At 32.6% G+C, this 23,496-nt stretch overlaps 1 protein-coding gene across 3 annotated transcripts in view; it reads left to right on the forward strand.

The window, feature by feature from the left end:
• The window catches only part of LOC130675558 (hemicentin-2-like), a 635,075-nt gene that overhangs the window by 438,467 nt on the left and 173,112 nt on the right, over nucleotides 1–23,496 (forward strand). For all 3 annotated transcript variants that reach the window (XR_008991309.1, XM_057481317.1, XM_057481316.1), the window contains exons 5-6: nucleotides 19,546–19,633; nucleotides 19,719–19,831. Coding sequence is in view for 2 of the 3 variants with exons in the window: in XM_057481317.1 (XP_057337300.1) it covers nucleotides 19,546–19,633; nucleotides 19,719–19,831 (201 nt within the window). In the remaining variant the exon portion in view is untranslated. The remainder of the gene's footprint in view (nucleotides 1–19,545; nucleotides 19,634–19,718; nucleotides 19,832–23,496) is intronic.

Consider the following 23,496-nt stretch of genomic DNA (forward strand, 5'->3'; position numbering starts at 1 on the left):
TCTATATAAGGTTTAAAAGTTATTGAGCGCGGTAAATCGATCTCGAGTAGGTCACGTCGCCAAAGCAGTTAAAACGCAACTAAGTTCGAGGAGCTTCTTGAATAACAACGATATAAGGAGTAATGCAAGAGGATGAAATCTGTTTTCTCGTTTCAAAACTCCATATATTTCAACTGATACGTAACTATTTTTTCTCCTCTGTTGTAAATATAAATTACAGTATTACATAACGAGTTGAAAAAAAATTAATGGTAATAAATAATTAGAAGTTTAATTGAAAATCAAGAAGTTAGAATATTAATTTTTGATATATATATATATATATATTAGGGTGGTCCTTATTTTGGACATTTTCGAATTTTTATGCTCCCAGAGGCTTATGTGGTTCGAAATAAATAAAAAAAAATATCCTCAAAGTTTCAGGTCTCTATCTCAATTTTAACCCGTGCCGCACAGCGATGTAAGTTTCCCATTTAAATAACACAGGGTTTTTGGCATTGAACGATCAAGTTTTTATTCCGGCTAAAGTAATTGTTCGAAGAATTTGAAACTCTATAGACTTTATCCTCATATTAGCAGCTACTCCTCAGAATTTTTACAGATTTTCAGCTTCTATAATTTTGGGGGTACAGCATGATGAAAAAAAAGAAAAAAATTATTTTTTTTATTTTTAGCTAAAATTTTTTTCAAATAACATATCAAATCAGTCTGCATCCTTATCAGAAGTTCTTCCTTTTTTTCATTCTCGCACCTAAGTGGGTGAACGGTATATCTTTGTTGCACTAATACAGTAATCAGGAGCATTTTTTTTCAATTACAACAGAAAAAATTCCCTTAAAGTTTAAGTTCTTAATTTTAACGGGAAGAGTTACCGCAAAAGTATTTCTTTTGTTATTTATGATGTTTCAATCCTACCTGTATGTCCTACAATTATAACTGGTCTTGCCATCGTAATAGCGATTACCATTATGATCTCATACTAATTAAATTTTCTATACTTTGTTTACGTGAAGGTTAGTTAGGTTTTTATATAGTGGAAACTTAAACATGCAAACCTTCTTAATAAGACAATTTATAGATAAATTGAGAAAAATATAGATAGCCAGAACTGGAAGGTACATTACCTATATAATGTTTTGTCAAATCAACTATCTGAAGTTCTCTATCGAAAATAGTCGTTTTCTTTTTTTACCCTTACTCTTAGAAAATGAGCCTAATTTCATATCATGATACTACTATGCACTAACATGTATCACAAGATATGTATGTATGAAACTTTTTATAGATTAATTGGAAAATCTACCTTCCATTTCGACTGCCGAATGGCCTTTTTATTTTGATTAAGTTCGAAGATTGGCCAAGTCGTTCGATTAGTTAAGAAGTCATGGCTGTTCGAAATTTTTATGATTTTTTGAAAAAATCAGGTTTTATTCACTGTTAAAGTTGTATAACTTGAAATTCAAAACTCTTAGACAATTTCGGTTGAAAGTACTTTAAGGTTTGTTTAATAAGTTTAAATTTTTCACCTTAAACGTTAGGTTTTGACTTCTTTTTCCAATTATTTTAATAGCTCTGAATGTTTGGACAGAATCACAAAAATTTAAAAATATGATTTTTATTCCTGATATCTTATGCATTTCCTAGTATAATCCAATTCTATCAGTTATATTTTATTGTGATCTTTAAATTATTAAGGTTCGTATAACTTCGAAAGTAAATATTTTAGATAATTTTTACCTAATGTATCTCAAAGATGAGTTAATAAGCTTCAACGTTGTACCTTAAATTGTTGTATACCGTAATTTGACATTGTTACTGTTTCATGATACTTTTAAAGCATTGAAACTTTTTTTTAATATCGAAACGCACATCTTTTATGGTTTTAAGTCTTAATAACTTATACATTACAAATTAAAATCTATTTCCGTTAAATTTTTCTTGTCGATAATAAAATAATCTTTTAATTCGTTTGCACTGAAAGATAATATTTTGTTAATAGTAATACTGTTAGGTTATAGTCATCATCGAAAAATTAAACAAACATTGTAGACTATGAATATAGCAATACTTTATTAGCGTAGGGTTATATTGGTATATTTCCTATACAATGTTTTGTCAAACTAACTATTTGAAGTTCTTCGAGAAAGTAAGTCTTTGTTTTTTTTACCCTTACTCTTAGAAAACGAGCCTAATTTCATACCATGACTACACACTAACATGTATCCCAAGACATTCATGTACGAAATTAACTTATTCGATCGATTGAGTAAGAAATCTACCTTCCATTTCAACAGCCGAATGGCCGTTTAATTTCACGCTAAGAAAATTGTAAATTTTCAAAAATTCGGGAACTTATTGTTTTCACCCCGATTTTCGAAAATCGAGTTTTCATCAGATGTCGACATTTTGAGGTCCTAGGAAGCTATTCTGACTAATTTCAAGATGATGTCCGAGTGTATGTATGTATGTATGTATGTATGTACGTACGTACGTATGTAAATACCTGTATCTTTTGAACGGATAAACCGACTTTGAACTTTAAGGTGTCATTCGACACGGCTTGTCAATATCTTGAAGCTGAAAGAAATTTGAGCTTGATCGGTAGGGCTCGTTCAGAGATATTCCAAAAATGAACTTTTTTCAAAAATGTTTTTTTTTGGATAACTTTTAATGTGTTCGATGGATTGATGCCAAAATGGACTGGACTCTAGAGCTTTATAAGCCGCGTCGAATGCCACCTCAACCATCAAAATCGGTTCATTCGTTCAAGAGAAACCGTTGTCGAAAGAATTAAAAAAAAAAAATTTTTTTATTTTTTCTGAAATATCTCAAAAACGACTCGATAAATCGAATTCAAAATTCGATCAGCTTTAGAACTTGATAAAACGCGTCGATTGCTACCTCAACCGTCTCAATCGGTTTATTCGTTTACGAGATATCGTTGGAGAAAAAATGGTAAAAAACTTTTTTTTCGAAAACAACACACTGAGAAAAAAAAATACTATTTTCCAAACAAGAATTTCTTGGTTCAAGAAATCCGTTCAAAATATTTATTTTATTATTGTTAATTATCAATTTCTTGAGAAAAGAGCATCAAATTTATTTTTGTTATTATATGCATTTGATATTATATTGTGGGTAAACAAAAGAATAGCTTTACTTGAATTAAATAAAAATTGTTTCCTTCAATTTTACGAATTCTTGAGACAAAATTATATATTCTTGAAAATTATCAAGAATTTATGTTCTTGTATCAAGTAAATTTTCTTGATAAAAGTATTTTTTTTTCTCAGTGCAGCATACAAACGTATTTTCGGGCTCGAAGAGCTCGAAAATGTATTCACAATAATGTTTTCGAGGTTCTTGAGCTCGAAAACAGCGGAAAGTTTTGGGGCTGGCCCGCAGGGTCAACTGACAGACCGATTTTTTTTTAGTTTTTTAGTGATTTCTCAAAAACGACTTGAACGATCGACTTCAAAATCTGATCAACTCTAGAACTTAATAAAACGCGTCGATCGCTGCCTTAACCATCTCAATCGGTTAATGCGTTCGAGAGATATCGCGGGAGAAAGAAACGGCGAAAAACGGTTTTTTCGGAATATTTTCAAAACGACTGAACGGATCGATTTCAAATTTTTATAAGCTCTAGAATTCAATAAAACGCGCCGATTGCCACCTTAAACGTCAAAATCGGTTCATCAGTTTAAAAGCTATCGGCGTTGAAATTTAAAAAAATAACATTTTATGTTGTTTTTTCCGGATAAATTATAATATAATGTACTAAAATGTGTCAGAAATCATACAAACTTGTCCTCTTTATGGTTCCTTTTGATTATCATTTAATGTCATCTAACTTGTTATTTAGTTTAAATCATGTTATCAACAAAGAAATTGATAAAACACAGTTTTTTGTATATTGGATATTTTTTCTTGGATATTTTTTCTTGGATATTTTATATATTATTGCTCTGACATGAGTCACAACTTATTTAAATCTTGATTTTGATTACTGACAATGATTTCTGCCTCAATACGTTCATTTTATTGAACATCATCGGGAATTAAAATTTAAAAACCGTTCTTTATTAATGATTTTCGATTCTTAAATTTTCGAACTTTAGCATCGAACGTAACTTGTTAGAGCTTGGAAAGCTCATAAAAAAACAATTGCATGCAATAGGATTTTCGAGTTCAAAGAGCTCGAATAAATATTTACACTGATATTTTCGAGCTCCGTGAGCTCAAAAACAGCGGGAAGTATTGGGGCTGGCCTGCACGGCCAACCGACACCCAGATTTTTAACTTCTTGCTAAGAAAATTACAAATTTTCAAAAAAGGGAAGTTATTGGTTTCGGTCCGATTTTCGAAAATCGAGTTTTCATCAGATGTCGACGTTTTGAGGTCCTAGGAAACTATTCTGACTATTCCCGGGTGGACGTCCGTGTGTATGTGTGTATGTGTGTATGTGTGTGTGTGTGTGTGTGTGTGTGTGTGTGTGTGTGTGTGTGTGTGTGTGTGTATGTGTGTGTGTGTGTGTGTGTGTGTGTGTGTGTGTGTGTGTGTGTGTGTGTGTGTGTGTGTGTGTGTGTGTGTGTGTGTGTGTGTAAACTTTTTTTTATCCGACGATATCTTTGGAACGGATGAACCGATTTGAACGTACTTGGTGGCGATCGAAAGAGCTCACCAAAACTTAGTCTTGAGTAGATTTTGGGGTAAATCGGTCATGTAGTTTACAAGTTATACAAAGAATAAGAATTAAAAATTTTTTTTTATTTTAGTTTTTTATTGATTCCTCAGAAACGACTTATACGATCAACTTCAAAATCTAATCAGCTCTAGAACTCAATAAAACACGTCGATTGCCGCCTCAATCATCAAAATCAGATAATTCGTTCGAGAGTTATCGCGGGAGAAAGAAATGGTAAAAAACAGTTTTTTGCGAATATCTTCGAAACAACTGAACCAAACGATTTCAAAATTTTATTAGCTCTAGAACTCAATAAAATACGCCGATTGCCGCCGCAACCATCAAAATCGGTCAATTCATTCCTGAGATATTGTGGGAGAAAGAAATGCTAAAATCGGTTTTTTATTAAAACCATGGCACACTCAAGGACTTTTCTTAAAACAATGGCACACTAAAGTATTTCCGAGCTCGAAGAGCTCGAAAATGTATCCACAACAATGTTTTCGAGCTCGAGAAGCTCGAAAACAGCGGGAAGTTTTGGGGCTGGCCCGCAGGGTTAACCGATAGACAGATTTTTTTTTCCTATCTTGTATCGAAATTTTGTAATTTACGATTTTTGAGAATTCTTCCCATAAATCAGATTGATTGAATAATTTTTGAGGATGCCCGAAAAAATTTAGTACGTTGAAAATATTAAAAAATCGTTTTTTTTTATTTTCACCGAGGAAATAATATAATAGGAATTACTATCTAGTTATCGTAAAATTTTTTACCATCAATCCGATAGTAGTGGATACTATCTAGATCATTGTATAAATCATATAGATTATAACATTCACTATATTAATAATAATTGTTACAATCCCGATGATTTATACAATCATCTAGATAGTATTCACTACTATCGGATTGATGGTAAAAAATTTTACCATAACTAGATAGTAATTTCTATTATTTAATTTTCTCAGTGTTGATTAATTTTACTGAAAACCTAACAATAAGCAATCTCTTTAAATTGTTACCATGAAATATATATTTTCAAAAACAGATCAGGAATTTTAAAAGCCCCCAAGTATGAAAAACTTTAGATATTCTCAAGTGACCTTGAATTTCATAATTTTCAATTTTTTGAGCAGCATTGTTTAAAAATTTATTATTTGTAGTAAAATATAATTATACATTTGTTTAAATCGAGCAATTGTACATAGGGATACTTAAGATTTTTTCTCTTATCCATTCGATGATGTTGTTAATAAATAAACGTAACAATAGCGCACGAATATTTATAAGTACAATAAATGCGACTAATTTTTTGTTACACTTGACCCTTTCTACCAGTTCTTTTATTTAAAATTTCCACTGGAAGACAATAAATAAGACAAGCTTTCAAGTTACAAAATCTCTGAATAAAAAAAAAAAAATAAAAAAAAAAGTAGAACATGCTTTTTTTCATTTTAAAAAAAATCTATTGAGTTTGCTTTGGCTCTCGAGCCAAGATGTCTGTATTGAAAAGGTTGAGCGTTGCTCTGCTAGTCTCGACGTTATGACCCTTCAAATAGATACATTTATATATATAAATATATATATATATGTATATGTATATGTATATGTATATAATGTCGACAAAGACAGACTAATTTGAAGTTGCCAAGAACTTCTTCTATGTTTAGTAAGCCGGGAATATACCTAAACCTTTGAATACCTTGTTATCTTTGTCACAATCTGCTTACCTCAACAAAGAAAGTTGTTGCAATAAAAACAATTATATTTCTCATTCTTGATTTTTTAAATAATATACACCTGCTAATAAATAAACAACTATTACTTCTTAAGTAGAAAAAAATCATATATAGTTATATGTGAAAAATGGCCTTATTCAATTACATAAAACTATATATATTAGGGTGTTTCAAAAAAAAAAGTTTTTCTTATGGTCTTAAAAGTTGGTTTTAAGTAAAAAAAAAATCCTCTCAAAAGAGCATCTCGAAATTTCACTCCCAGTAAGAGCTCAACGAATATTCTTTTTCCCATTCAAATTGCATGTAAAAAAATTTTTTTTTTGTTTTTTAAAAATAAAAGTAATAAAAAATTTTTTTTCCGAAAATTAAAGGACCCATTTTTGTAGGGAATTAAATTCTCTACAAAAAAATGTTCAGATTTATTTTTCGTAGTACTAACAGAAAAAAAAGTTATGAAGCGTTAAACTATATTAAATAGTATAACTATGTTTTTATTATATAAACAGTTTTTAGACAGAAATTTAGGTTTTTTGGTTTGAGCTAATGCCATCTGTGATTTTTTTTTGAACACGCGAAAAAAATATTCTTCACTTTTAACACGAAACCTTTTTTCTAATTTAAAAACACAGAGAAAGAAGAAAAGTGTTGATTCTTAAAAGAAAATCTTTTTCTATCGAAATTCATACGGAAAATAAGTAAGATCTCAGAAATCTTTTTTAAACAGGTGACTGATTATACATAATACATGTATTCGCCGTATAAACAGGTACATGTAATAAAATCCGGAAATTATCTTTGAAACTGTGTATACATTAAGTTTTTTAATTCACGATTGTTTCAAGCTCAATAACTTTTTTTCTGTTAGTCGTACGAAGAAAACACTTAGAAACTTTTTTGTAGAGAATTAAATTTCCTACGAGACTATGTACATTGATTTTCGAAAAAAATAATTTTTAATACTTTTATTTTTAAAAAACAAAAATAAAATTTTTTCACATGTAATTCAAACGAGAAAATGTATATTCGTTTTTAATAATAATAATGAAAATAATAATAATAATAATAATAATGATAATTAAATTCATTACAAACCGTAAGATGGACAGTGGAGAAAAAGGTCCTTCATGATATAATGTAATTTAAACGGTCATTATACTATAAATTCCATTCATCATTAAATTTGTTATTATTGATAAGATGATAATAATAATAATAACGATGAAAATAATGATACTAATAATAATTAAATCGTTGAGCTTTTAGTAGAATCAAGATTTCGAGCTGCTCTTTTGAAAGGATTTTTTTTATATCCTAGTGATATTAAAATTTGAAAAAAAGTAAACTATCTATTGGTTAACTGCCATTTTACTAAGGGGTCACCTATTCAATTAATGTCCTACGTCATGCTGCTCAACTTTTGATATTGCTGGATTGTCGTCTGCTCTTCTGGTCTGCTATATACGTATACGTACAATTCACAGCATTACTCAACTTAATTAATGAAATTGAAACATTCCACATAAATAATACACCGAATGAAATGAATTTCATTCTGTACATAAATCAAAATAGAATTCATTAGATGGACATCATCAAGTCTTTTTATTTACAGGTTTTTTTCAAATAATTTTTAGCTTACTCTATGAATTGATTCCAAAATCTAATTTTGCCACCTTAACCATCAAAATTGAAGCATTTGTTCAAAAGATATCGTGGACGAAAAATTTCAAAAAGGTGTTTTTTTCGAATAAAATCGAAAACGGTTAATTAATAATTTCTTTAAAAATTTCAGCGTTAGAAACTTAAATACTGCGCCGAATACCACCTCAAATGGGTTCTGCGCGAGACCTAAGCGGTAAAACCCGACATTGAAATAAAAAAAATTTGATCACCTTTGTTAGGGGGTACCCCATCTTGGCCGCAAAAAATACGTATATTTTTAGGTAGATTTTTTAAAAATCTAACTAGTGTATTTGTTCTCATATATATATTGTAACGGGTTTTTCACCACCGGGGATCTACCAGAGTGAAGTCCGATTACACTTACGATTTTTGGCTACCTTGTTCAAAATTTATAGTTGGGCGCCAGGTGATTTTATAATAACCAAATAAACAATTATGAACAATGTCGGCTCAGGGTGCGGATCGGGGAAAGGTCAGGCACTTAAGATTACGATAAATAATTGATCAGAATTACAAAAAACAATTAGTCGTATATTAAACAGAAAATCAATTGATCGTTATCAAAAAAAAAATATCAGTCACAAAAAAAATATAAATGCCGTTGTCGGCTTGACTCGATATAAACAAAATTATCAAAAAAGTCGTAGTTTATCGAAAAACACAATTAGTTCATTGCTCGGAGAAAACACAGTCGGTTGTCGAAATAAAATAAACTTATTTTATTTTTCACGCACACATCCAACGTGCGTTTTAACGGAATACTTGACGAGTGACGTCAGAGTATTGTAAACGTAAGACTCGACTGCGGTACGAATGAGACACGGATAATCCGTAATTCTCAGAATTGCACGATGAAATAAAATAAAATATATAATAATATTTTATTTCAGTAACGCGCTGAATTTCACTATCATATAATTATTACGCGTAATTAATTATTCAATTAATAAATACTACGCGAACGCGTTATACTTGTTCAATAATTATTGCACTCGTACACTTTGTACAGATTCGTGCCGATGCTTCGGCTTGTTTACTTGTTCACGTAATCCGTTATTGTCGGTCGATATTATTGCTCGCGATTAATTGTTCGTTGATCAAACTCGGATTGATCTTAAATGTCGCAAATCGAATTGTTCAGTCGTCGGAATCGAACATTGTTCGTTTGGTCGAGTCAAATTGTTTAAATACCAAAAAAGTGGCCTTTTAGTTCGGCGTCTATCCCGGATCTCTCGTTTCAATCAATGCGTCGGGTCGATTGCTCGGTCAAAGTCGGAATGGTGATCATAGCTGTCACCAAACTTTGCCGACCGGGTAATTATTTATTATATTCAAATAATTTAAAACCTCGGGTTGATGTCGAATTTTCCTCATGTTACAATATATATATATATATATATATATATATATATATTTAGTGGTTGAGGTAATAATATAAATTATTAAAACCAACTAATTAATTTAAACAAATGTTTTATTTAAATAACGAAAGTCACACAGTAATTGTGAGTATACAGTAAAGAAAAATGCTTGGATGCGTGTGTGCAGTCCAGCAGTCTATTTTACTTATTGTCTCCACGAATGAGGTAGAGACGGATACATGAAAAATCGATGTTCAACGTAAACCGCCGAATTTTATCGATCGTATCACCTTGTAGCAACGCTACAGAACTCCCTGTGTTTATTTTTTAATTCAATACACGATAATTAAAGTAATGAAATATTTACAAATGATATGAATGAATAAATAATTAAATGGATGAATATTATAAAGTTGTGAATTATGACTTTGTAAAAAAAAACTTTTATGTAAAAAAAAATTAAATCGCGTAAATTTTTAAATATTAAACCGGACTCGGCGTTTTTGGGTCTCGGTTGCTGTGTTATTTGGCTGAGAGTTTGTTATTATCATCGTAGTGTCGATTGGATTCGCCTCGTAAACCGGCTTCAATCTGTTCACAGAAATGGCGATTTGTCGTCCACGAAAATCGACGATGAAGTATTTGTCGTGTCGGGTTATGACACGATATGGTCCTTCGTACGGCGCTGAGAAAGATGGTCCAACCTGGTCATTCCGTACCAGTACGTGGCTGCAAGTACTAAGATTCTTGAAACAGAAAACAGAATGCTTGCCGTGACGCGACATTTCGGCCGGTGCCAATAAATTGAAATGACGTTTTAATGTATTAATGATGTCATGAGGTGAAGTTTTGTTACTGGGAGTGAGTAACTCACCAGGTAAACGAATTGGCTGATTGTACACTAATTCATCCGGTGTCGTCTTTCCAGGCAGCGTGTAAGCCGAGCAAAACGGCTGGTAATGCGTCATACCATGACTCTTGGTGACACAAAAGTGCTGATTTCAGCTGACAATGTAAACGTTCGACGAGACCGTTGGCTTGCGGGTGATACGGCGTGATATGTAGGTGTTTTATTCCGTACATTTTCATCAACGATTGGAATAACGACGATTCGCATTGCGGACCTTGGTCCGAAGTAATGCGTTTCGGTACTCCGTGGCGTAAAATCCAGTGCAGCGATAGTGCGTGTGCTATCGTCTCTGCAGTTCCATTGGATAACGGCACAGCTTCAGGAAACCTCGTGAATCAGTCGATGATCGTTAAACACTGATTAAAGCCTCTTGATGTTTTTAATGACACTAAGTCGATGTGTATGTGCTCGAATTGTTCACTTGGAGGTTCAAAACTGGCGATCGGCGATGACACGTGTCTCTGAATTTTATTTTTTTGGTAATCGATGCAGGATTTCGCTCATTCACGGCAGTCTTTATTAATCGACGGCCAGACGTATCGTTCAGGGACCAACTTAAGTGATCCTTTAATTCCAGGATGAGTGAGCGTGTGTAACGAGTTGAACACTTTTTTTCTCAGCGGTCCTGGAACGTATGGTCACACCGTAGCTGACGCAATGTCACAGTACAATGCTAAACCGTTGTCGAAATTGATTCGTCGAAGCTGCAACGCGGTTGTCTGTTGCAGCAGTTGTTGAAGCTCGAGATCTTGCTTCTGTGCATCGGCAAGTTTTTCCGATGTGATAGCAGTTTCTCGAAAATGTGCCGGAAATGTCTCATGGCTTCGTAGATCACGTGTAGTTCTCGATCATAAGTCGACAATTTTTGGATCGACGGCTGTAATTTCCGACCAAAGGAAGCCAGCAGCTGCCAGTCGTTGTTTACGCGTTGCTGGAGGACGGCACCGATCCCGATTTCTGACGCATTGGTAAAAACTGCCCAATCCACGTCGGTTCTTGGATGCACGAGGAGTGTTGCATCAGCGAGAGATCGTTTAGCGGCATCAAAAGCGTTTTGCGAATCAGCTGTCCAGTTGACAGGATGCGATCCTTTGATTTTCGGTCCTTCCAGTACTTTATTTAACGGCGCTAAAATTTCTGCAGCGTTCTTAATGAACTTTCTGTAGAAATTAATTGTGCCGAGGAATCCACGAAGTGCTTCAACGGTTTTAGGAGGCTGGAGATTAACGATAGCCTCAACTTTTTCCGGCAATGGTTTAATGCCGTATTCGTTGATTAAATAGCCGAGGAATTTAACTTCGGTTTTGCCTAGCTGGCACTTCGGAACGTTTTTCACTAGTCCGTAATCACGAAGACGTTGAAATAATATCTTGAGGTGTTTTCAATGCTCCTCTTCGTCTTTGGATGCGACTAGCATATCGTCGATATATGGAAATATGAAATCCAAATCACGGGTGATTTCGTCGATAAATCTCTGGAACGTCTGGGCTGCATTTTCGAGTCCAAAAGTCATGTATGAAAACTCAAATAAACCAAACGGAGTGATAATAGCTGTTTTCTCGACATCTTTTGGAGCTACTCGAAGTTGGAGGAAAGCTTTGGTAAAATCAACGACAGAAAAGAATCGTTTCCATGTAAATACGCAGCAAAATCATCCATATATTGAAGCGCATATTTATCAATAAGAGTACGGTCATTTAATGAGCGATAATCGCCACATGGTTTCCATCCACCGTGCTTTTTCTGGACCATGTGTAATGGCGTAGACTAAGCACTCTGTGATGGCCGATAAATGCCTTGCTCGATCATTTTACGGAACTCCTCTTGAGCAATTTTCAATTTGTCAGGCGATAAGCGACGGGCTTTGCTAGAAACAGGTGGACCAGGTGTTGTACGAATAGAGTGCACCGTTGAATGTTTCCTTTTCTTATCGTCGGACGGATCAGGTCGTGTGATATCAGCGAACGTATCCAGCGATGACTCGTCACTCAGGAATGTTCGGCTGACTCTCTGGCTTAATCCTCGAACCTATTTCCGATGACGTAGCTACCGGAAAATTTAATGCGACACTGTATGAAATAGGCAATTTTAATTACAGCGCGCCAAAACTTTTATCACCATTCGATTCACGCTAAAGGTCCCTTGAATCAACACTAATGCCCCATAACGTCCATAAGATGCCCCGCAATGCACCAGTGGTGATAAAATATGAAAAACTGCACAATGATAAAAAATTTCACTGCACTAATTAAAAACCAAATTCGCACAAAAATAATTGTGAATAAAAAATCACGGTCTCGCCGATTAATCGGCAACGCGATAAAATATTCGCGGCAAAAATTATGCGAGAATTCACGAAATTTTATGAACTGTGTAACACTCGTGTTCTACGCTTCTCTACAAAAGAGATCACGTCGGGGTCACCAATTTAGTGGTTGAGGTAATAATATAAATTATTAAAACCAGCTAATTAATTTAAACAAACGTTTTATTTAAATAACGAAAGTTACACAGTGATTGTAAGTATACAGTAAAGAAAAATGCTTGAATGCGTGTATGCAGTCCAGCAGTCTATTACTTATTGTCTATTACTTATTGTCTCCACGAATGAGGTAGAGACGAATACATGAAAAATCAATGTTCGACGTCAACTGCCGAATTTTATCGATCGCATCACCTAGTAGCAACGCTACATATATATATATATATTAGACCCTGCCAAATGAAATCGATATTTTTTTTTTTCGGTCCCATACAAAAATTAGGTTGTCTCACTAAAAAAAAAAATCCTGAAAACATTTCAGCTCGATAAGTTGATATTTCAGTTAGCGCTCGCGTAAATAAGAATTTTCTAATAAAATTGTTTTTTATCCCAACTTAATTTTTTACAAGTCATTAAATATAAATGATTAAAAAATGGCCAAGGTGCCATTTTGTAGGGAATTCAATTCTCTACAAAAGGAACTTTTGATCGAATGATAAACATCAGCCAATTTTTTTCTGCAGCCATTTGAACCTAATGTTTTTTCAAAATTTACATTTATATTTACTATTAAACGCTTAGAAAACTATGTTGCTATGTATGAAACTTATTGAATTCAATTTCTCTAGGAACCTTTATGATCCCAAGGAATAGTTTTCATACTTAAAGTAATAAAACTAACATTAAACTATTGATATTATCGATATTTCTTACAAGACTTTTTCTTCGTTTTGACATTTTTTGCATTTAATCTTTCTAGTAATTTTTTTCTGCAGTAGAATATCGTCCATAATTGTAATTTTGAGATTCTCATACTGCTGATCAAAAATTATTACTTTATTGATAAAAATATACATTGTTTTTAATAATAAAATACCCATAAAAATTCAATTAAAGAAAAAATTGATGTTTTAATTGTGCAGAAAAGTTTTTATCGATTCTGTTACTAGTTTTTAAGAGCTTATGATTTGTCAGGAGAACCTATTGCAAACAATCTGAAAGTTGCCTACAAAGGGCAGCAAAAACTTGTAGTAGAAATTATTTAATTTATCTGTTTATTAATTGATTAACTAATTATTTAATTAGTTTGGAGCAAGTACAGTTTATATTCGCAATAGGGTCTCCTGACATATCATGAACTCTTAAAAACTAGTAACAGAATTGAAAGAATATTTTCTGCACATTAAAACATCAATTTTTTCTTTAATTGAATTTTTATGGGTATTTTATTATTAAAAACAATGTATATTTTTATCAATAAAGTAATAATTTTTGATCAGCAGTATGAGAATCTCAAAATTACAATTATGGACGATATTCTAGTGCAGAAAAAAATTACTAGAAAGATTAAATGCAAAAAATGTCAAAACGAAGAAAAAGTCTTGTAAGAAATATCGATAATATCAATAGTTTAATGTTAGTTTTATTACTTTAAGTATGAAAACTATTCCTTGGGATCATAAAGGTTCCTAGAGAAATTGAATTCAATCAATATAATTTTCACTTTTATTTACCGAATCGCAATTTGGCCCACCGGGCTTTTATTCCTTATAATTATTTTTAACACGTTTGTCCACCGGACTTTTATTCTTAACAACTAATAAATTTTTGTCCACCGGACTTTATTAACTACACGAAAGAGTCCCCTGGACTTTTATAACGAATTGGCCACCGGCCTGATCCCCTGGATCTTTTATCATTTTAACGAACGAGTTCCCTGGACTTTTATACGAAATGGCCACCGGCCTGATCCCCTGGATCATATAACTAAAATAAAATTAGTCCCCTGGACTCCCTAGCAGATCCGAATTACGGTAAATTACAGCAATTTACCGTAAATTACCGGAACTTACCGTAATTTCGCCGAAAATCTACGGTACTTTACCGTAAAGTACGGTAATTTACCGCAATTTACGGTAAATTACCGTAGATTTTCGGCGAAATTACGGTAAGTTGCGGTAATTTACGGTAAATTGCTGTAATTTACCGTAATTCGGATCTGCTAGGGTTTTGATAAATTGAACGAAGAAAATAAAATCTAAAACATTGCTTGATCTTGACGTGTTGAGAGTAGAGCACTACCTCAAACGCTTCGTGATATGAGGCGTGCAGAAAACGAATAAACTTCTGGCAAACCAGTACGGGTCCTGACACTTCGAAATCCACTCTCGTATTTTAACATCTAACACCGCAAAATAAGATCATACTACGGGAAAAATAGCGTAAATATACTGGAATAAAAACACGGCATTCTATATTGATGAATGTAGATCAAATTATTAATTTTTTACATTTATTAGAAAAAATCAAAGTAGATCGAAAAATTAAAAAATTATTAAATTGTATAGATTCTTATCTATACCTTTAATGTGAGAAAATCTAAGTTATCTGAATACTTGTAATGATATCAATGTAGATCTACAATTTGAAAGTTCGGTCAACACTGATGAGAACAGATTTCTTTACGATTTGAATAATATCTAGCACTACACAATACCAAATCTTAAAGACATGGTACCGAAATGTCAAGTAAAGACAGTTGTTTACAGTCAAATATCCGATTATCAACGGACATTCCAGTGAAAAGCTTCACATTACAGTAAAATACAGCAAATTTACCGCAATTATATGGTGAAATACCGCAATTTTACAAAACTTCTACGGTAAAGTACTGCACTGTTACCACAACTTTACGGCGAAAATGCGGCATGTTTACCGTGAACTACCGTACTTTCACCGCAACATTGCCGCAAATTTACCGCAGCTTCACCGCAAATTTGCGGCATTTCGCCGTAAATTACGGCAATTTAGCGTAATTTGCCGTAGATTACCGTAATTTACCGTAGATTACTGTAATTTACGGTAATTCTGCTAGACACCGTAAATTACGGTAAATTACGGTAAATCACTGTATTTACCGTAATTCGGATCCGCTGGATCATATAAAATAAAATTCAGTCTCCTGGACTTTTACGATTAATTTGGCCACTGGCCTGATCCCCTGGATCAAATTTTATTTAAAATAAATTGGCAACTTGCCAGATCCCCTGGATCTAATTTTAAAATATTTCCACAGGAAATTTAATTTTTCTCACACACACACACACACACGTTTTTATACTCGAGTCCCCAGGACTGTATTCACACTCACACACACGTTTACAATTTATTATTTTACCGACGACTTCACACACACTTTTAATTAATCTCAAATTTGTTTAATTGTCCACTGGACTAAATTCCTATCCGTAATTTTCAATTTATAAATTTACTGACGCTACAAATTTATTTCTTTCACGTTTAAATAACAACACTTTTATCAACACGACAATTTTACATACTTTCAGTTTTTCGAGTATCGAGTTTTGAGTGAAGAAGTTACTGATACTGAAAAACTGACGCCAACGACAGACGCTATCTCTCTCTTATTCATTTATAACTAGTCTTCTCGTTAATAACCGAATTTCACAACAAGAACTGATTTCCATTACTAATAAATTTAATTAATTACCGTTTTATCGTTATCACTATTTTCACTACACTTTTAATTTTCCCTTAATTTTCAGTTTTGTAAATTTTGTATTATTATATTTTTCTTTAATTAAAATTGATTAATTTACTATTTACAACAATTCTTTAATGACTAGATTTATTATTTATAATTTCTGGCCCTCCTGCCGAGAAATTATCAGACGGACCGCGTGTTAATTTATACTGAATTCTGGTCTTCTTGCCGAGAATTTATATTTTAATATATTCAACCGGAAATGGCGACTGCCCACGAATTAACTTAATTATTATTTCTTAATTAATTCATTAATAAATTGTGACCACTTGGCGACAATTTATCTACCTTTGTATAATTTTCTTTCCAAAATGATCGTGGCGTCCTTAACCCTTCAGCCTTCCTGCCGATTTCCGTTTTCCCGTCGCTCGTTATTGTCCACCTCGTAATCCTTCTCAATAGTTCCCGTGCGGTCACCCATCCAACTGTTCTGCAGGTCCGTCCGACTGTGTCCGTTTTCATTCTTGTCACTCACTTATCAAATCTAAGTTCACGATCATTCGGCCCTTATCGGAAAATCCACCACTCCAACTTATTTCCTTATTGTGTCTTGGGGACGAGCCCCTTAAATTAGCGTGCCCGGCGACAAGTCGATGAAATAGTAACGCATATGGGGTACTATGGGTAATTAATCAACCGCGGAAAATCAGCTTGATTTAAAGTTGTAAATTTAAATTTTTACCCCGATACAACATGAAGATTCAAGGAATTATTCTTGAAGTAGAAAGTAAAAATTCTTGATTCAGTTTCCTGCCAATAATTCATCGGAATTCAAGCGGTAAGTCAAGTTAACAGGTTTTTCATTTATACCGAATCCCGAAAATTTCGTTTTGAACACCGGATAAATTTTGCAGGAATTCTTATAAAGCTCTGGTGAAATTATTGGCAGTAGACTGAATCAAAAATTGAAATTTTTTATTTTAAGAATAAAGCACTGAATATTCATTTATATATGATTATATCTAATTATACACTAATGGAAAAAAATAAAGGATCAAAAAAAAATTCTAAATTTTTAGGCGATTTTCAACAGGCTCTAACTTTAAGAGAAATGGTCGTACAAGAAAAGAAAAAAAAGGAAATTGTAGCTCAAGTATCTACTTTTTGGATTAGAACTTCAAAATTTTTTAGCGTCAACAGTTTTTGAGTAATCTGAGAAAAACCAACGACAAAAAAATTTTCAAATTTTTTTAATTTTTTTTTTTTTGGTCTCCGGGCGTGGAAAAAATTATTTTTGCTTAACCACTATGAGGATCGGATACCTTCATTATTTAGCTTTAATTTCTTTTTTTATGGACCTTGATATGTCCACTTCTCGCCGAGATATCGGTCTTCAAATGGAAAAGGATCCTTTTGTCTTTGATTATCGATATCTCAGAAACCAATCATCGCACAGAAAGTTAATGGTGGGTTTTAAAAACTTGAATAAATTCCCTTCAATGATTAGCCATTGCTTTTTCGAAAAAAAAATTTTTTCCTATCGTCACATGAATTTAAAAATGCAACAAAAAAAGGGCTTTTTGTGGTTTTTTGGAAAATCAAGTGCTGAAACGAAAATATTGTGGAAATCGATAATGTTGACTGTGCATTTTACAGTTCAATATGTCCGCAAAAACCCTGCAGAAAGCCAGATTAATCCAACCAGCCGTTTTTTTGTTTCACGCTATCAAATTTTTAAAAAAATTAAAGGATCACGTTTTTTGCTCTGAAAAGCTCATAATCTTTTATTGCAGACAGTGCTTAAATTTCCAAAAAAGAAAAAACTTTTTTTTCGAAACAAAATTTTCAAAAAAAAAAAATTTTCAAAAAAATTTGATGACTGGGAGATCAGTAAAATCACGGAATGCAGCAACGTAAACGTGCTAAAAATTATTAGGTGTTGGTTTTGTAAATTTCCTAAAGTTATTCCGAAAAAAAATTTTAAAAAAAATTTTTTTTTTGAAAATTTTGTTTCGAAAAAAAAGTTTTTTTCTTTTTTGGAAATTTAAGCACTGTCTGCAATAAAATTGTGGGCAAAGCTCCAAAAAAATGTTTGTTTTCATCTTGTTAAAGATTATGAGCTTTTCAGAGCAAAAAACGTGATCGTTTAATTTTTTTTTAAATTTGATAGCGTGAAACAAAAAAACGGCTGGTTGGATTAATCTGACTTTCTGCAGGGTTTTTGTGGACATATTGAACTGTAAAATGCATAGTCAACATTATCGATTTTCACAATATTTTCGTTTCAGCGCTTGATTTTCCAAAAACTACAAAAAGCCCTTTTTTTGTTGCATTTTTAAATTCATGTGACGATAGGAAAAAATTTTTTTTTCGAAAAAGCAATGGCTAATCATTGAAGGGAATTTATTCAAGTTTTTAAAACCCACCATTAACTTTCTGTGCGATGATTGGTTTCTGAGATATCGATAATCAAAGACAAAAGGATCCTCTTCCATTTGAAGACCGATATCTCGGCGAGAAGTGGACGTATCAAGGTCCATAAAAAAGAAATTAAAGCTGAATAATGGAGGTATCCGATCCTCATAGTGGTTAAGCAAAAATAATTTTTTCCACGCCCGGAGACCAAAAAAAAAAAATTAAAAAAATTTGAAAATTTTTTTGTCGTTGGTTTTTCTAAGATTACTCAAAAACTGCTGACGCTAAAAAATTTTGAAGTTCTAATCCAAAAAGTAGATACTTGGAGCTACAATTTCCTTTTTTTTTCTTTTCTTGTACGACCATTTCTCTCAAAGTTAGAGCCTGTTGAAAATCGCCTAAAAATTTAGAATTTTTTTTTGATCCTTTAATTTTTTCCATTAGTGTATATAATTTTATTTTTCCGGGTTCGTCCATTAATGTTAACCGTATCAAAATCTGTTCGGTAGTTTTTGTCTACCGCGTACAGACAGACATACAAACAGACTTTCTTGTGTAATATGTAGCGATGTAACATAATCTATAGGATTCATAAAATAAATTACAATTTAATGACTAGCCATAATAAATTTATCTGATAATCAATTGCTTAATGTACAGAAGGCTAATGATTAAGTTATGAAGATATCATTCATTTCGTTTATGTAATTATCGATGTTCACATCGTGTTACCAATGCTTTAAGCATTTATTTATAATTATAGGATCACCGTCACCGAGAATAAAATGGCACGTTCCTAATATAACGTTTGAAGAATCTGTCAAAAGTGCTGCTGATGTTATTGAAAATAAGTAAGTATCTAAATAATATTATTTTGAATGATCTATTCAGTTAAATGAACTATTGTTATCATATCAATATTAATTTTATTTTAAGATTAACAATGAGGTCACTACGGCGTGAATATTTAGGATTCAATTTCACCTGCGAGGCGTCTAATACTGATCTTGTTCCACCAAAAAGAAAATCTGTTAAATTAGACTTAATTCGTAAGTATTTCATGTAATTAGTTTTATTTTCACAAACACAAAGAAAATACCATATTTATTTTTAAATTATATTAATTTCATTTGATACGTACAGTTATTCTGATTTATATATTATAATACCTAGTGTATAATTATAATTGATTGCAAATATTGGTAATTTTACATAGGTGGAATTCCACTTATTTTTGTGAATAGAAAATGTTAAAATGAAATTTTATCCATATTTTTTCTTACTCCAATAAGTGGACTTTCGTTGTTACATTCGCAAAATAAATGATGATTTAAAACCAATTTTTTATTGAAAAAATCAATATCTTTGGAAAAATTAAGTTTCGCAAACAGAAAAAAAACTATTCAATCATTTTAACGTAGTTGCCCTGCTATAATATTGTCAAAAAGTTATAAGCCACATGTGTGGTAATAGTAGATTAGGTGGTAGTTGAAACGAGACATTGATTTTGTTCGATACTGTACACGCAGAGAATTTTAAAGTATTTTTTACATAAATAATTTATCGTAACATGAGGACAGTATGGAATTATTGAACAAATTACCGATAACGTAGAAATTTTTAAAATACATCGAACAGAATTTACAAGGTGCATTGTAATTTTATTCAAGAAATTTAAATTTTTTAATCTGTTGCTTTGTCAAAATTACAATGCACCTTGTAAATTCTGTTCGATGTATTTTACAAATTTCTACGTTATCGGCAATTTGTTCAATAATTCCATACTGTCCTCATGTTACTATGACATAGTAATTTTTATAAATTTTTGATGTAAAAGATACCGTAAAATTCTCTGCGTGTAACTGTGAGAAGTTTACTAACACACTACTCATATATGCGTACACACAAATATTGTTGAACATTTTCTTAAATTATAATCTGACAGCCTCGCATATGTACCACCAGTTGCTGTGTGCTGAGTATCTGTTTAAATGTACCGCTTAAATAGCACTTTCCGTACTCGCGTGGAGCGTTGTCAGATTGCTACTGTCAAATTTACCAACCCATACGAAGTCGCTGTTGGTGGAAAAAATGCCGTAGGTTGGCCGATATCTGACTGCCGTCGCTCAGCTAAGCATTCCCTGGCAGTTTCAATGACCCGGCGTAAACTCGGATTTTATGCGGAGTTTACGCGGAGTATACTCCCTTTTGAAGTTTGATCGGGGTATTTTATACGTATGCGCGGTGTTTCAGCTGAGTAAACGTGGGGTATTGTATGCAGTTACGACACAAGATTCCAACAGCATTTTATCAGGGTTTCCGTGGAATATTGCCAGTATTCTCACTGAGTATTCATAAAGTATTGTCGGTGTTCTCACGGAGTGTTTGCGGAGTAGTGCAGATGTATCCACGGAGTATTACTGGCGTTCAAGCGGAGTCTTCACGAAGTTTCTTCGGTGTTTTCGTGGGATTTATCCGTAGTTTTGTCAGTGTTCTCATGGAGTTTTTCAAGCGGATTTTTTTGGGAGTATTTGTGGAGTCAATGAGATTTTTCCACAGGATTTTCGCGGTGTTCTCACAGTGGTTTTCGGTTTTTCAAATAACCTCAAGTACAACTTATGAATTGTTTATAAAAAATACAGGACCAAAAAGAAAACGTTCATAAAACACGGTAAGAAATATTTTTCGGATATCACTATGCCAGTATGGGCTTGAACGTATGGTATCGAAGATTTTTATACGTTGTAAAATTGTATGCATAGATGATTCAACCATTGCGAGAATAGTAACATTGGCGATAGTTGTCACGGACGCCGCAATATCAGTATGTCCGTCAGGCCTATACTGCGTTGCCGTATCCACAATGCTTCTGGCAGATAAACCTAGTCTAATTAAATCTATATAGTTTTGGTGGTAATACGATAGTATACATTGACTGACACGCCAAAATTATGGCGAGAAAAACCTACAGAATCTCGTGTCATGATTGCACACAAAACTTCGCGTTTCTACCGTCAAAACACTGCCCAAACCCCATCGATACCCTGAGTTTTAGCTGAGTTTCGGAGGTGGCGCCTGAATCCCTAGGGTTAGCAATTAGTAATGGCCGAAACTTGGTTAATTACCAGCAGCCGTTTAATTTTTTATCAAAATAGCGTAGTCAAATCGAGTGTGTTTTTATTAAAATTTTTGAATGAATATGTTATGGCATGATTAGTTTCAAATCAGAATATGACTTTCCGTAATGAAACACCAGTCATACGCTGCTGCCGATAGCTGGTCATTGAACAGCTACTTGTGACTGGCTGATTATCGGTCCGCAACGTTGGGCCACTGTTGGTGAATCTGTGGTCCATTATTGATTCGTGTTGAATGAAAAAATCTTCTAATTAATTATTCAAATAACTTAGTATTATAGTTATCTTTAATTAATAATTATTGATTTTTGAATTAAACTAAGTTTTAAGTAATGAATATTTTAATTTTCCAATGAAAGTGATTTCCAACTAACAATTAAAATATTTCTTAGTTCGTTATTATTTGCAAACAACAACCGCAATTTTATAACTTTACTCATAGAAATTAATTAAATTAAAAAATAGTTTTATTTAATTTTCGTGTTGAGGGAAGAAAAATAGTGAAACAGAAGAGTTTTCATGGCAGAACATTTAAACAGTACTTAAAATATTCGCGTTAAATAAAGCAGTTTTTACCAGATTGCATTTTTCAAAAATATTTGCTGTCGACATTGTCAACATCGTGTACGACCCCTTGGAGAACTTATTTTAAATTTCAGTTCAAAATAAACAACTATCTTTCCCTAAACTTTTGTGTATTCGTATTAACTTCATTATCACCCAGTTTTAATTGTTTGACAAAATCATGTAAATAACATATTTATGACCCTAAATCATTTATCATAAACAAAAATATATATATATATATACATAAAATGTGGGTAAATATTATTTATAGTTCTATCAGATAAGTACAAACTAAGTTTAAGTTGTCAAGATGAACAAAGACATATCGACGAAAGTAGAAAGACAGTGAGGAAGACAAGGGTCGGACAGTTTGTTCCAATAAGATAAAAACAAATGTTTATCTTGGCGTTAACGAATTAAGATCATTATGCTTCTTCTTATCTTCTTATTCTTACTTTATAGATTGAATCTACAAAATAAAACGTAAAAAAAATCTTGCTGCAAATAACAGATACAAATTAGCTTTTAAGCTTTTTGGTTTTACCGCCAACTTACCACTGAAATGAGCAAAATGAAATAAATAGACAAACAAAAGTAGAAAAAGAATATTATTTACAATTAATAAAATTAATCATCTCTACTGGTACTTTTTTAATTCAAATAGATTTTTGCTCTTAGTCGGTAGAATTAAATTTGAAAGTACACTATAAAAAATTGAGGGTGCATTTTTATTTCGAGTTCTTAAGTTAAAGAATCTGGGCATGGGGTTGGCCCTGCAGGCCAGCCCCAAAACTTCCCGCTCAAAGAGCTCGAAAACAATGTTGTGAATAGATTCTCGGGCTCTTCGAGCTCGAAAATACTTTTGAATGCCATTGTTATCTTATGAGCTTTTTAAACTCAAACACATTATAGTACATTATATCATGATTTAGCCGGCGAAAATGACATAAAATGTTATTTTTTCAACTCCCCATACAAAGTCGCCGTTAATGAAAAAAAAGCCGTAGATT

Source organism: Microplitis mediator, chromosome 10, assembly GCF_029852145.1.
Source record: "Microplitis mediator isolate UGA2020A chromosome 10, iyMicMedi2.1, whole genome shotgun sequence".
Classification (NCBI taxonomy): Eukaryota; Metazoa; Arthropoda; class Insecta; order Hymenoptera; family Braconidae; genus Microplitis; species Microplitis mediator.